At 42.9% G+C, this 15,633-nt stretch overlaps 1 protein-coding gene across 1 annotated transcript in view; it reads right to left on the bottom strand.

Annotated features, from left to right (window-relative positions):
• The window catches only part of CCNY (cyclin Y), a 120,683-nt gene extending 108,334 nt beyond the window's left edge, over positions 1–12,349 (bottom strand). The window contains exon 1 of the mRNA XM_065666746.1: positions 11,782–12,349. Within this exon, the coding sequence (XP_065522818.1) occupies positions 11,782–11,935 (154 nt within the window). The 5' untranslated portion in view covers positions 11,936–12,349. The remainder of the gene's footprint in view (positions 1–11,781) is intronic.
• Positions 12,350–15,633: the final 3,284 nt, after the last annotated feature.

Raw genomic sequence — 15,633 nt, 5'->3', positions numbered from 1 at the left:
AACAGAAACCAAAGAGATTCCTCATTTACATGAGGAAAGAAATGCAAAAATAGGTCGTTAGAGGAGATTTACATACAGCTGGACACACTGAAGCAGGGCACAGTATCAACTACAAAGATGGTAATTACCAAGAGTTTCTTTCCATTAATTGCAAAACTTATCATTGCTACTAACTCAGTCTCTTTCAGATTTTTATTTGGAAGAAAACAGTGTATATGCATTTCATGCTCTTTAAAAAGAAAAAACCTACACAGCCTCAGAACCTATTTTAAGAATTACAACACATGTGCCATGGTTTATTTGTAATCTCAATCTGTAATTCAGTGCATAAAGTGCACATTTCCAAAAATCATGAAGAAAATTATAGAGATCAAAAAACACATTCCACGATTCAATGCTACTTAAAAGTCTAAAGGTCGATGGTGAAATAAAGAAATCTTACCAGTATGTGGATAACCACACAGATCTGAAAGAACAAAGATTATTTTATTTGCTTGACTATAAAACATGCAGGAGAGGTAGGAAACTAGGAATGTGCAGCCGTGCGGCTCGGTTTAAACCACGACAATATTGAAATGCAAACATGATGTAATTTAAATCAGGGTTTTGAAATCAACATTGAAAGTTTGATGCCATCCTGGAATCATTACACAGACCATGCTCTAGAATATGCTGTATGTATTGTGTGCTCATAACTCCCAAATCAGAGCAAAACAGAGTCAAGAGGAGAGAGATGAGATCAGAGACAGGAACTTCTGTATGCTGTGGGTAGAAAAAGGTTGGGCTGAGAAGCGCAGCCAGGTGACAAGCAAGGCAGACTATGACAGAGATGTACAAAAAAAGGAGAAGGGGAAAGGAGAGAAAGAACAGTCCAACCAAACCTACAGGGATGGAGGAGGGCAATGATCAAAAAGGAATGTATCTTCAGCTCAAAGCTAGTTTTAACATTAACTAGCAACATGACAAAAAAAGAGAGAGAGAAAATAACATTTTACACATTTTACTTCAAAAATCCTGTTGTCCAAAATATTTCTTAAATATATAATTTTATGTACAAAGATTTCATTTGAGAATATATACATTTAAAACGACAAAAAAATGGGGGGGTGGGTAGGGGAGTCTGCTGCCTAATTCTAGCCTGTATTCCAACAAAGTCAGGAGGTCTGGCCTTCAGCTCTGGAGCTTCCTGAAGCTCACAAATATCCCAAGGACAAATGCCATGCCGGGTTTACATCAAACAGTTATCCAGCCACCCAGTAACAGATGAGGCCCTTAGCTTATCTCAGCCACCAGGAACTGAAGGAAATTAAGACATCAGCTGCATGCATAGGACCTTTCTGCACATGCCAGTTCCATCACACAGTGGCTTACCCACAGTGAGCAACTCTCTTTAGCACAGAGTGCTTGACAGAAGTCACAGTATCAGAAAGTATCATGCTTCACTTCAGCAGCCACTGTGTATAAGCCGGTGTTATGACACCTTTTTCCATGAGAGCAACAAACACGTCGATATGCATGTGAAGCCATTTTGAGATAATCCACACAAAATCAGAGACAGAATTTGCTCCCTTAATCTCTCTTCTCATTTTCTACCTGCACCCATGCATAAATTCACTGCTGCTGAACTGCAAATTTATATTCAAAAACGAAAGTGTAAGGAGGAAAAAAAAAAAGGGGGGAAAATAAAATAACCAAAACCATACTATCAGATGTATGCAAATATAAGAGTTCACACCGTTTAAGTTCAGGTTCTCATGTAGTTAACATAAGGCTTCAGTGTTTGTATTGCCTAAACTGTGATTCAAATACTTGTTATAAAAATAACTCCTTATAATTTTTTAAAAGAAATATGGCCTAACGTCAAGAGCTTCTTTTTCACAAAACATTCACTTCCAGTTAAATTTAACTTAGCAATGTCCATTTCACTTAAATATCCATTTTGCCAAGAGAAACAAGTTCCTAGATGTAGGATATACATCACTGCTTATATATGGAATTTTAAATTATTCTTTTGTTGTTGTTTGCTTTAGCTTTCAAAGGCAGTGTTGGTTTGCTTCTTCCACGAAACAACAGTTAAATCTCTCCTACTGAACATTATTTTTATCACAGACTGGATCTCTAGGACCATCTCAGTTACAGAAATCCTTCTTCCACCCTCAAACCCTCAAAAAAGTATGCATACGCCTCCGCAAAACTTCAATTCTAATTTCTTTCTATGTCTGACAGAGTGGATAACTGTATATTGTCAATGCAGTTTACTAGACACTTGTCATCCCAAATGAATTATCCTAAAAGGAAGGAGGACATTTAGCTGCAGGAAGCATGATTTTAAAGCTTAAAATACAGCTGCATTTCCACTCTTCACACCCTTTCCACCTCCGCTGACTGACTGAATAAAATGCACATGGATTTCTGCCAGGTAGGGACAGCCACAACACAAAGCTTCAGGCATGAAGGGCCACCAAGAGCTATGCATCACAGAGAGCATCAGGTGGGACTGACATACAGCTCATAGCAGCAGCACATGCAAAAGATCTTGTTATTCACATGTGAAGCTGGGTTTTATCTTTATTTTAACATCTGAAAAATCTACTACATATGACCACATAAGAAATATCAAAATACCACGGAAGAAAGCTTCCATATATTCATTTCAGAATCCCTTTTTAGGAACTCCAAACACAAATGACTCTATCAGTGACTACTATTTAATAGTCAAAACACTAGAATTTCAAACCATATATATGAACTATATTAAGAGATTAACTACATTCCCTATTTTAAGAGGGGTGTGAATAGGGCAGAGAATTTCAAATTAAAGTAAGATCAGCAGCAGCAGTCTTTACTGGGTTGGGGATCCATGAAATCAAAGATCTTTCCTATAGTTCTAGTTGAAACTAGAGTTATCAACTAGAAATAAAATTCTTTCTGATAAGATGTTAATCCGTGGGGTTTTTCCTAAATACAAACACAACAGAATAATGCACTGAATGGTTAGGCAAAACATTCTGCAATAACTGGACTTACCATTATGAATTTTATCTCTATTGATTTCAGTTATAGTTTCATAAACTTAACTAATAAAAGCAACATGAGTCCTTTCAAGTTCTCCAAAACGAAAACAAACAGGTACCAGAACAGATTATAAAGATCCTGATTCATAGCAGTTATGATAATATCTAACGGACACACAGGAGACTTCAATCCTATTACAAGCAAACCAACCAACCGCCTACAGATAAAAATTCCTATTAGGATTGTCTACATGCTCTTGATCATAACTTTTTGTTTTCTAACCAATATTTGACACTTGTTATTTTAACAGCATTCTTTTAGAAGGAGGAAGTCGGGGGCAGACACACTAAATGAGTAGAGACTATAGCTTACTGAATGTAAACTGTATGTTATACGATACAATACACAGACAACTTTTTTCAAGCTAGAAAAACAGCTGAGATCAAAAACTCTGAACACTACCCTAGGAATCAAGAGGTCTAATTAATTTCAAGTGCAGACTGACTTTCTTCAAGGTCTTTACATCATTTGCATCCTTTTACAGAACAACACAGCTCACAAAGCACTTTAGAGATGTAATTACTGCTTGCAAAGCTCACTGACCACAGCCTGAAAGTTTCTTTTAGCCAAAGCAAGGAAGCGTGTCCTGCCTTGTTCACAACAGTTACAATTCTCAGACTTTGTATCTGCAACCAGTGCAATCTCCTTCCTCAGGAAGGTCAGAAAAGAGGATAAAGAAACCACAGCATATATATGTGCAAAATAGAACTACTGATGAATACTAAAAAACTCCCACCAAGTGCAAGCACAGAAACATAACTACAGCCAGTCATTTCACATACATAACCTCACATAAACTCACAATTCCTGAATTATCACCTCCTTAAGAGAGTTCGCAGAGCACTGAGAAAGTGTAGTACTTCAAAACATCCTTGCAGATGAAGTACACCTTCTTTCTCTTACAGTATTGCTTCCAATATCTTAAATCAATGAATCCTTTCCAGGAACAACAACAGTAATAAGTTTCTTCAGCCACTGAAAGCATTCAGTAATAAATAAGCATTCATAAATAACAAACAGCAACAAGAAGGTACCAGAATACTAATCTGCAGGGATAAACTGCACACCACAAGCAATTTTAAGTGTGCCAATAATCCGCTCAATTTTTTTCCAAATCTAGGAAATGATCCCTGTACTACCAGTCTTGCATCTTCACTGAGTAACAATGCACCCATCATGACAGTTACGACTTCCTCTGTATCTTCTGGAACAGTTTTTTCTCCTTACAATCCACATTTCAGATTCAGGAATAACATCAAATCCCACTTTTAATGAAATACCAGTATAGCAAAGAAAATAAGCTTTTAGAATTTTAACACAGTCTCATACTGGTTTCAATACTGTTGAAAGTAAATTTTTTCACTTCCCATCTGATATCTTCTGGATCTCAGCCACTGGCATGTAAGAATCATTTTGCAGACACAGAAACAAGCAAGTGAAAAGCCCGAGGTACAATTCTTTTAACTACAGTTGGGTGGGGTCTTTCCAAAAGAAAATTATGAATCACAGAATCAACTAGGTTGCAAAAGACCTTCAAGATCACCAAATCCAACCATTACCCCTGCACTGCCAAGACCACAACTAAACCACGTCACTAAGGGCCTCATCTACACTGTTTTTGAACTCTTCCAGGGACGGTGATTCCACGACAGCCCTGGGCAGCCTGTTCCAATGCCTGAGCACCCTTTCGGTGAAGAATTTTTTCCTCATATCCAATCTAAACCTCCCTTGGTGCACCTTGAGGCTGTTACCTCTTGTCCTATCGCTTGTTACTTGGGAGAAGAGAACAGCCATCTCCATCTTCCTTTCAGGTAGTTGTAGAGAGCAGTAAGGCTCCCCCTGCACCTTTTCTTCTTCAGACTAAACACCCCCAGCCGCTTCTCATGAAACTTGTGCTCCAGACTCTTCGCCAGTTTTGTTGCCCTAATAAGTCATTGAAGGCTGACTCTTCTTGCAAAGAGAGAGGGTATCGCAGGGATACCAGCGCAGACACTCTTCCCCTAGTGGAGGTGGGTGTGGGAGATGTTATGCAAGGTGAGTGAGAATACACTTTTAATCTTAGGATTAATTCTACTCTATAAACATGTCTTAGCATTCAAATATTACACTTTTCTGCAACATTTTTACACAAAGGTAGTAATACAGTGCCACTCACAGCAACAAAAACATTGGTTTTATCAATGTATTTTGCTCAAACCATCAAAAGCTGTAAGACAAGAGCACAACTTTTGCAGTGCAAGCTACATCTATGGTGGCTAGCTAAGGTATTTCAGTAAAATGGTTTCAGCATTAGTTTGACATGAGAGAAATAGAATTATTTTGCAAAGAAATAAAGAGAGAAGTAAGTTACGTCAGTTAGGGCATTATATACATTCTTGGATCAGAGAAGCTTGTCCTAGCAGGATGACAGTCGGTCTAATAAGTCCTTTACAGCTTGAAGGCCCAAAATGTTACCAGTGATGAGAAAGGAAACAAATAAAAACAAACTGTGAAAAACAAACAAAGGTTTTCATGTAAAGTCTCCAACCAGATTTCACTGGCAATTTCCCATTAACACCTATCACAGCGCCTTGTCCAGCTTCTATACTAGTAAGGATTAGTCTTCAGGAGAGTGCTGCTGGTTATAAGTCCTTTCTCCATCCAGTTCAGGCTAATGAGCACTCTAAATTTAACTAAGTCCTCACAGAAGAAGCTCAAGAGCTGCTGATGCTCAAACTGAACTGGTTGGAGGAATGGACTGTGATGATGTACAGGGTCTACACATTAAACCCACCTCTGTATTATGGTCAAATTTCTGAAAAGGGTTTCAGCTTGGGAAACATGAAAATCCCAACAGTTCCGTTTCAGCAATTCTGGAGTATCTGTTTTTAAAGTTGGATTGTAAGGAGACAAAACTGTCACAGAAGATATGGAGGAAGTGGCAACTACTCCAATGAAGGCACTACCTTAGCATACTGCTGACAGTATTCTATTTAAATAACAAATTGCTAAATTTACAAAGTTCATTATCACTTACTAGCTCTTCACATACATTTAAGAGATGTATGCACCATACATTAAATACTCTGCAGGACGGAATAAAAATATCACTCCATATGTCAGAATGCACACAGAAAATTAATAGTTTTTAAAAGCTCTAGTTATTCAAGTTCAAAGGAAAAGCAGCAAAATTAGTACCGATTCAGTTCTACACAGAAGGCTCAAAGAAATGCTATATATTGTGTATGTTTTCAGTTTGTCAAGTGTATTTCTTATTCTTGCAAAAATACTAAACAAGGCAGGTATTTACACGACGCCTCATCTGCAGCTCACTGGCAGGACAAGGACAGGCATTGGGTAGCACTAGGCACTGCTCAATTATTCCCCTACCAAGCTCCTGACATGTTAGAGAGAGCAGTCAGAAAAAGGCATTCACGGTGTCAGTAAGTTGCTAGATACACACAGCAAACAGCATCTTGCATGTTTCAGAAAATGGTGTCACACCATGTGGGTGCTTTTTGTACCATCTGACCTTGAATAAGGCCTGAAATGAAGTAAACATATGGTGAAAGTTTGAAAAACCTTCAGTAAGCACAGAAAATGAGGTCAGACAGCTATGGCCACACAGCTGAGAGGTTTGCACTCTTTTTAAATATGCTATTCTTATTACACATAAAATCTAAAGAAAAACAACCTACGTCAAAGACAATAGTCCTTCCACTTTCAGAGACCTATAATTCTAAGTCTTGTCATTCTGCTTCAAGTACCAATTTACCCAGCCAATACTGTTGATCTTGTGTAACTAACTCACTTGCAAAGAAAACCTTGATCAAATGGAAGTATGCTAATAAAATGCATCAGAAGTAAGTCTGAATATGATTAATCTTAGCATATGTGCCTCTGAAAGCTTCTACAGCTAAATATGGAACTATTGACTTCATAAAAGGTGTAAATTTTGTGATTTGATGTGAACAATGTGAAAGTGAGGTTCTAGGAAGGCTTTGTACAACACGGTGGTCCCTCTTGCGAGAAGCAGGGCACAGCACAGAATAAACAGACAAAACTGACAGCAGAATTAACAAGCAAGCTGAGAGGTATGCATCACAAACAACATGCAGTATAGTACTAAGTTCAGTCATGTAGGCCACTGCAGGCCCTGGTTTTAATGTTTTGATGCACAAAGCATTTTGATGCAAGCAGTACCTTGACGCATGATCTGCAACATGCTTAGGTAGGTGATGCAAACAACAGTACTGAAAAGCATATGGATCACTTCTGTGCAGGAATTCTGGCTAAAGGAGCAAGAAATTTTTCATAAAAAGACTTTTCTGTAAACCAAATAGACCATTTTTAATTTTTTTTTTTTTCTTTAAGGACTATCCTTTTACAATCCAGGTGTTAGCAGGCCTGGCTGCATGCAACATACTCCAATTTGCTTCTGAAGTGCTTATAGCTTGACTTTTGTGAATGTAGGTCAGCTCCTTCACAACGTGCAACCCATCACACCCTTGCTCTTGAAAACACTAGCATTACCTTTCAGCAAAATTTCACTGAGTATATGGGGCAGACATTTTAAAACTTCCCTGTATTTTGCTAAAATCTCAAAATTCCTATAAAACCCAGCAGATAGAGATACACAAACACTAATCTCATTTCGAAGACTCCCATATGTCAGTTTCAAGAAGGTGGAGGAAAAGATCTATAAACAAAGAAATGTCTTTTTAAGCAACAGTCCACTCTTAGGAGGCTGTGCATTACACAGCAAAAAAAAATTAACATGATTCACCCATTGTGAAAAGAGCTGAAGAGGTTTATCAGTGATGTACAGTTGCACAGGATGACATTATCTGAGCCAGCAATGAAAAATGACCTTGTAACATTACCATGAGTTTAGAAAGGGGGGAAGGGGCAACCTGATTTTTGAGGGGAAGGACACAATATGGGAGGGGTTCATTATTAAGAGTTGTCTTTCCTTCAAATAGCATAGGAACTATTCATCTAGCCTCTATTTCAAGAACAGCCTTTTGACTAATTTCATTATAAGGCATCAGCTTTGCTTCATGTCATCATGTTTGTACTAAGACAGTCCCTTTGTCCCCTCTCCACAGCTCCATACCTGAAAAGCTTACTACAGAAATCATGCTTATAAGCACATCAGCACAACACTGCTTTTTCACAAGTTAAACTGTTAACTTGTGGGTCTGACTGTGTGACCTGCTGATGTCTAAGCAGAGTCCAGGCTAGGGTCAGTCCAGGTGGCCAGGATTTAAACAGTGCATGCACCAAGATGCTTACATGGCATGCACAGACAAAAGTTTTATGTGCAAATTTGATACAGAATCCAATACATCAAGTCTTCTACTATTTTTACTTACTGCTGTCATTAACACTGTTGTAAAAAAAATGTCTGGACTGCAGACATAGAGCTAGAAATCTTCAAATCTTGAATCCACTGCCAGAATTTTCCTGGAGTCTCAAACACGAAGCACTGAAAAATGTTGAAGCTCCCCCCTAGAAACAGATCATCAAAACCAGATGGCAACCTCTGTTCATTACAACTATCCTCTTGCTCTTTGTCAAAAAACACCCAAAACAAAAACAAACAAAAAAACCAAACAAAAAATAATCCAGAAGTAAAAGTTTTCCACATCTGTAGATGTTTATGGAAGTTTGTTACCTTCTTTGAATTTCTGAGGGAGAAAAGGCAAGAAAGAGGAATTCGCTGTTATAATTCCCCAGAATAAGTAATTTGATAAATCAAATCTCTTCCACAGACCACTTCATAAAAACCCTTGTGAAATATTGCGGAAATTGAGATTTTCTAACCAGGTACCAGTGACAGGAGAGAGAAAATCTTGCTAGAAACCCACTCCTACTGAAGTAGAATTCCTCCAACCGTTCCTTAAAAACATACTACTGGATTTGGTATTGTACTTGAATTACAGGAGACAATTCAAAGGTGTGATCTTGAAGGCAGATTTGACAAGTTATTTCCCTATGAAGTATATAAGACTGGCAAACATCAAACAGTCCCACTAGTACTAAAACCTCCAGTTAAATCACTCTTACAAGTTGACATCCCTCCCGCTCTTCCTTTCTCCCTCTCACAGTGCCAGAAACAGGGCCTGCAACCGTTGCAAACCACACATCTCTTGTAAAAGCTTAAACAGGCCACACTTCAAGGTTCAAATTTGATTTAAATTTCTGATTTAAAGGTTCTTAATGTTCTTGTTTTATTCAAACAGCTTTACCCATTCAAAAAAAAAAAAAGTTTCATTAATTTCCATGAACATGAGCATGAAAGCAACTTCCACATGAAACAGATGAACTCAGACGCTGCATATCGTGATTTGTTACAGTCCCCAAAAGTACCACTCACTAGGTCAATGCTTGCTGCGGACATGGATTTGCCCTTTGAGAGCCTGACTGTCGCAGCCACATGTATTGAGCTGGGTGGAAGGGCTCTCATTTGAAGAACAGTGAGAAACCCAAATCTGAAGTACCAAAAAAGTCTCATTTCAGTGCATCAGTCTTTGTCATCGCTTACTATAAAAAAATGAAAACAAGAAACTTTTTGAGAAACTCTTGGGAAATATATTATGACTTGCGGGAACACTAAGGAATCAACATCCAGCATCTTCTCTTCACGACACAGATAACCAGACTATTGTTCTTTCATTGTAAAGAACACCATTGTAAAATGATAAAAATATCATTAGAATTCTCTACTGCGAAGAAAGGGGTTTTCACACCGCTGTGTCTCATCTGCAGACATCTGTATGCCATCAAACTTTTAACAACAAAAGCGCAATATCTAGTCTAACAGGAAATAAAATATCAGAAACACAGTATCACTTTATTACATGTAGTAATCAGTCTATCATCTTTGACCAAGACACCTTCAGAGAACATGACTCCCGCGTGCAACAAAGCACACTTCAAAAAGCTGGTTTCCCCCAAGTATGTCCAGTTGTTGTGTGTGTACAGATACTTATCATCCATCAGTCTCACCAGTGAAAAATCACTTCTCAGACTCTATCTATAAAAAGGGACAAAATCAGAGTTAGGCAGAGAAACGAAACCCCAAATCACTCTTTCCTCAGAATTGAAGACATCTTGCCTATTTGAACATGCAACATCACACCGACAACTGTCCTAGATCAATGCCAGCAAGATGCAAAAATAAATAACACACAGGTATTTTCTGTGTTCCAAGCTGCAGTTTAAAGGAGAAGAGAGACAGAGCACACAGTCCTTGATCAAACAAATAAAACGATTTCTTTCTGCAAACAAACGCTAAGATGCGGGAACTTATCTGCAGTATATGCACGCTTCAACAAGCACACAGGCACCTACTATTTCCACACAGACAGAAAAAAAAAAAATAAGACGGCACAAACCACACACATCTCTGATCAGAAACTTTACTGCAGACTGTGCTGGTATAGACGGAGAAATCCGTACCATCAGAGACAACACTGGTGTTGGAAGAATTCATCATTCACAGATCAACAATTGGTTCTTTCATCTCCCTGGCTTTCTCAGACCAGACCATTATGTATTTTTTTCCACTTACTGATCCTGTTACGCTCCAATTTTTCTGTTGCACGTAGCAAAGACAACTAAAAACATACATATTTCTGGAATGTGTCTCATTAAAAGAAATAATCAGGGAGGGAACCTATCTCCCTCTATCACCTTGTAACTTTGCCAGTGTCAAGAACTGACAACATAAAACTCTAATAAAATCACAATCCAATAAGCCATGAAAAAAATGTGGAAGGAAAATTGAAGTGCATCAAAGTCCCTCTTCCTGGCTTTCTACCAAAACCAGTTCAGGTAAACTAATCCATGAGATAGCTGACCTTCTACCAAGCAAAGTTTTAGGACTAAATACTGCAACTAATCAAAAACTAAATGACATGCATATATTAACCCACATCTTTAAAATTAAGCGGTATCCTGGCTAACCACAACAGCAGCATATTTAGTCACTAGTAAAGGAACGGGAATACAGCTTTTCTGAGTATCACTGCAGAGAAGGAGAGGGTGAGGAGGTATTCGTGATTTCATAGAGCAGTGCCTCATCACGACAGTAACGGGGGAAGATAAAGTGACTGGAAGAGAGGGCTGTTACGGATAACATTTCTCCCACTCGCATTGCTGGCAGGGTTTGTCCTTTACACCGCCACCGCCTGGCAGGTGACATACCCAAAGGTGACGCCGGCTCGGTACCGCAGGGACGCGCTCCCAGCCCTGCCAACAGCGCAAAGCCAGCAACGGACCCTCCGGTTTGGCTCTGGGTCAGCCGGGCCTCCGCCGAGCAGACGAGTGCCCATAGCGTCTATAACGACACTTCGCGCCGCCCTGAAGGGAAGCCGGTCTCGGCAGCCCAGACCCGGGACCAAACACTGCACCTTGCCAGAGGCTGCGGCGGGCGGTGTGCGCTACCCAGCCCTCGCAGGAAGGGTCCCACACAGCTCTCCCTGCGGAAAGGAACCGCTCCGGAGGCTGCGGCCCATGCACATGTACCGACGCCCCCGGCAGCCCCGCGGGGGCGGGCACGGGGACCACAACCGAGCCGCCGCGGCACTGAGGGGCGCGGCGGCCGGACCCAGCGGTCCGGCCCCACCCGCGGGGGGAGCCGCCCGGGGCAGAGCCGTGGCCCCACCGCTCGGAGCAGGGAGGGACGGGAAGAGAAGCAGGGGGGTCCCTGGCCGCCCTCACCGTCGATGTTCTCCCGGTCGCTGATGTGCTGCAGGTTGCAGCCCGTGTCCTCCCGGCTCAGCTCGGCCTCGGGGCGGTAGGACTCCAGGCGGGAGTGGGCATTCCTGCGCAGCTTGGGGCTGGAGGAGACGCAGCAGGAGGTGGTGTTCCCCATCTTCAGTGCCCTGCCCCGGCCCGGCCCGGCCCGGGAGAAGGCGAGGGGCGGCCGGTCAGCAGCGGCGGCGGGAAGCCATGGGCAGCGCCGGAGACGAGGAGGAGCGGCGGGGGAAGAGGCGGCGGCTGCGGCGCCCTGCGGCTGCACTGCCCGGCGGGTCCCCGCGGCGGTTCATCCGCGGAGGCGGCCCCGCAGCGCGGCCCGCCGGCGTGGGCTGCGGCACCTAAGCCCTCCTGCGCGGGCAGGCAGCGCGGGGCCCGCCGAAGCACAGCCCCATCGCCGGCGGCGGGGCCGCCGCGCTCCTCCCCCGCCCCGCGCAGCCGCCGCGCCCGCTCCGAGCACGCACCCAGGCGGCAGCGCCGCAACCTCCGCAGCAGCCGCAGACAGCAGCAGCAGCAGCAGCAGCCGCCCCGGGCGGCCCCCGCTAACCGGTTCCGGTTCAAGCGGGCGGCAACGCCTCTCGCCAGGCGGGCTGCGAGAGCGGGCGGCCGGGTACGCTCACCGGGGCTAGCGGCGCCTGCATTGGCCGGGCCGGGGGACCGCGGTCGGCGGGGCGCCGGGCGCGCTGCGCCTTGGGCCGCCTCAGCGGTGAAGGGCTGCGGCCGAGCTGCAGGCAGGAAGCCAGCCTCGGAGTGCCGGGCGTCCCCGGCAGCCCCACACACACCTCCATGTGTGCGTCGTCTCACAGCCAAGCGCGCTGGTCGCTGAGGGGTTTCCCCTCATCTAGGCCCGAAGAGCACAGGCCCAGAGCCCGGGCGGGCACCACAGCAGCGCCTGCATGCTGCTCCCGAGCGGAATTGTCACCCGTGTTCCCGAGCTGTTTACAGAGTGTATGAATGCTTTGAGAGCTTGTGGCGTTCTAGACTGCTGGTGTCAAAAACCGGCCCAGGAGGAAGGAGGGTGTGTAACATGCCCCTACCTACGACTTTCCGTGTGTTCAGAGCTTTCCCAGCCAAACCCCCCCACTTTCTCGGTATCTCTGTAGTACTGAAGGTGGGGATTGTGCCTGTTTTCATTAGGGTTTTGGGGTTTTCTGTTTAGATTTTAAAAATCTCTGTGTGAAGTCTCATGACTGCTGGAGGTCTGAGTCATGGAGGTTGAATGGATACACTGATAACGGTAACAGAAAACCACACTTGGGTGTTTATAAAAACTGCCCTGACTTACAGCCCCGTTTCTGGGGAACCATTACTCGTTATTCTGCCAGCCATCCCATGATACCAGGTCTGCTCAAGTCAGATGATCCCATGAAAGACTTCCAAGTTTCCATCCTACATTTCTTTCAGATCACACGTTGCAGAGAAAAAAAATTTTCAAATATCTTTGTTTATTTGTGCTCTAGTGCCAGAGTGCAAACACACAAGAAAGAAAAAGAATGTTGGGGGGGTTTTAAACTATTTTGAGGCACTGTTACAGGCTGCCCAGAGAAGCTGTGGCTGCCCCATCTCTGGCTGTGTTCAAGGCCAGGTTGCATGGGGCTTTGAGCAACCTGGTCTAGCGAAAAGTTTCCCTGCCTGCGGTAGCAGGTTGGAACTGAATGAGTGTTAAGGTCTCTTCCAACACAAACCATTCTGTGATTCTGTTTTCTGTACTTAATTTTGCAACACAGACCCCTCCCAAGCACAGATAAGGAACAGTTTGAGTTCCATTGTCCCTCTGTGTTTGAGTAACTGAAGGTAAGAATAAGTTTAGCATCTTCTAGTGTGTTCAGTAGTTTGCATCCAAACCAAAGGAAATTAAATATTTGATGTTACTCTGGTTTAGCAGTGTTATCTTGGAGGATGTCACGCTAACTAAGTGCTTTCCCCCACCATGGAGGTCATTGCTTTCTGAAGGGTACTTCAGGTTCATCCTCTCCAGCACAGCCTGCTGGAAGCCCACTCTTCTGCTCAGACTGGCCCTAGGCATCAACTGTGCTCTTGGCAGCAGGGCTGATTAAATCTCAGATGGGTATAAGGAGCTCTCAGAACATTTCAAACACAATTTTGTAAGAATCACAGAATCACAGAATCACAGAATCCCAAGGGTTGGAAGGGACCTCAAAAGATCATCTAGTCCAACCCCCCTGCAAGAGCAGGGTAACCTACAGTACATCACACAGGAACTTGTCCAGGCGGGCCTTGAATATCTCCAGTGTAGGAGACTCCACAACCCCCCTGGGCAACCTGTTCCAGTGCTCTGTCACTCTTACAGTAAAGAAGTTCTTCCTGATGTTAACGTGGAACTTCCTATGTTCCAGTTTACACCCATTGCCCCTTGTCCTATCACTGGATATCACTGAAAAAAGCCTAGCTCCATCATCCTGACACCTACCCTTCACATATTTGTAAACATTGATGAGGTCACCCCTCAGTCTCCTCTTTTGCAGACTAAAGAGACCCAGCTCCCTCAGCCTCTCCTCATAAGGGAGATGTTCCACTCCCTTAATCATCTTTGTGGCTCTGCGCTGGACTCCTTCAAGCAATTCCCTGTCCTTCTTGAACAGAGGGGCCCAGAACTGGACGCAATATTCCAGATGCGGCCTCACCAAGGCTGAGTAGAGGGGGAGGAGAACCTCTCTTGACCTACTAACCACTCCCTTTCTAATGCACCCTAAGATGCCATTTGCCTTCTTGGCCACAAGAGCACATTGCTGGCTCATGGTCATCCTCCTATCCACCAGGACCCCCAGGTCCCTTTCCCCTTCACTACTTTCCAGCAGGTCAACCCCCAACCTGTACTGGTACATGGGGTTGTTCTTCCCCAGATGCAAGACTCTACACTTGCCCTTGTTAAATTTCATCAAGTTTCTCCCCGCCCAACTCTCCAGCCTGTCAAATCATCTTTGTATACATACAATAGAAAAATAAAATGGTACTGACATGACTAGCTTTCCACATCACATGGGAGGACCTCAACAGAACTACAGAGGCCTCTCTGGAAGAATTACCTGTTTGATCGCCTGTCATGGCTCCCTGACCTGACCTGCCCTGTTAAATTCTACCTACTGTAGGAATCAGGAACACTTACCCATTTATGGCCTTTCTGACCCGTACCCACCCAACATGACTGCCCTTAGGGTGCCAATGCCATTGTGTTTTAAGTACACGCTTGGGTAATCTTATGTGTTGCCTTGCCCTCCTGTACCAGCCCCATTATATTTTTGGGGCATACAGCAAATACATCTTAGCTCTCAATTATTTAGAAAATTTTTAACAGCTCTAAACCTATTATAGCAGATCCTTAGTAAAATCTTGCAATTTATACTTATTCCACAATTTTCAGAAGCTTTGAAATGGAACAGGCAACAACAAATTTATGGAGATGGTTAATTGTGAAGTCTGCTCCAAGTAAAGCAGCAGAGCTTAAAAATACATGTTTTCTTTATTAAAAAGGAGTTATTTAAACTTCAGTCTATATTTAAAACTAATTCTAAAAGTAAATTTCATTTTAAATTAAAACATTTAAAGAGTTTTTAAAGTGCTTAAAACTTATGATCATCAGTTGTGACCATATAATCACTATGTAGCTACCCATTTTCTTACTTGCAGTCTTTTGTTCTGAATTTTTCATACACCTTTATTCCTCCTCCTTTCAGCCTAAAAGCTTGCTGAACGACATTAGAATGACAAAGGTACTAACAATACATATTTAAACATAAAGTCAAAGAAAAGGAACACTGCTCTAGGGTAATGGTCTCCTGCTGGTATCTAAGAGCT

This window comes from Lathamus discolor, chromosome 2, assembly GCF_037157495.1.
Source record: "Lathamus discolor isolate bLatDis1 chromosome 2, bLatDis1.hap1, whole genome shotgun sequence".
NCBI classification, from domain to species: domain Eukaryota; kingdom Metazoa; phylum Chordata; class Aves; order Psittaciformes; family Psittacidae; genus Lathamus; species Lathamus discolor.
The sequence above is the reverse complement of the archived record's forward strand: the minus strand, read 5'-3'. Positions and strand labels throughout refer to the sequence as shown.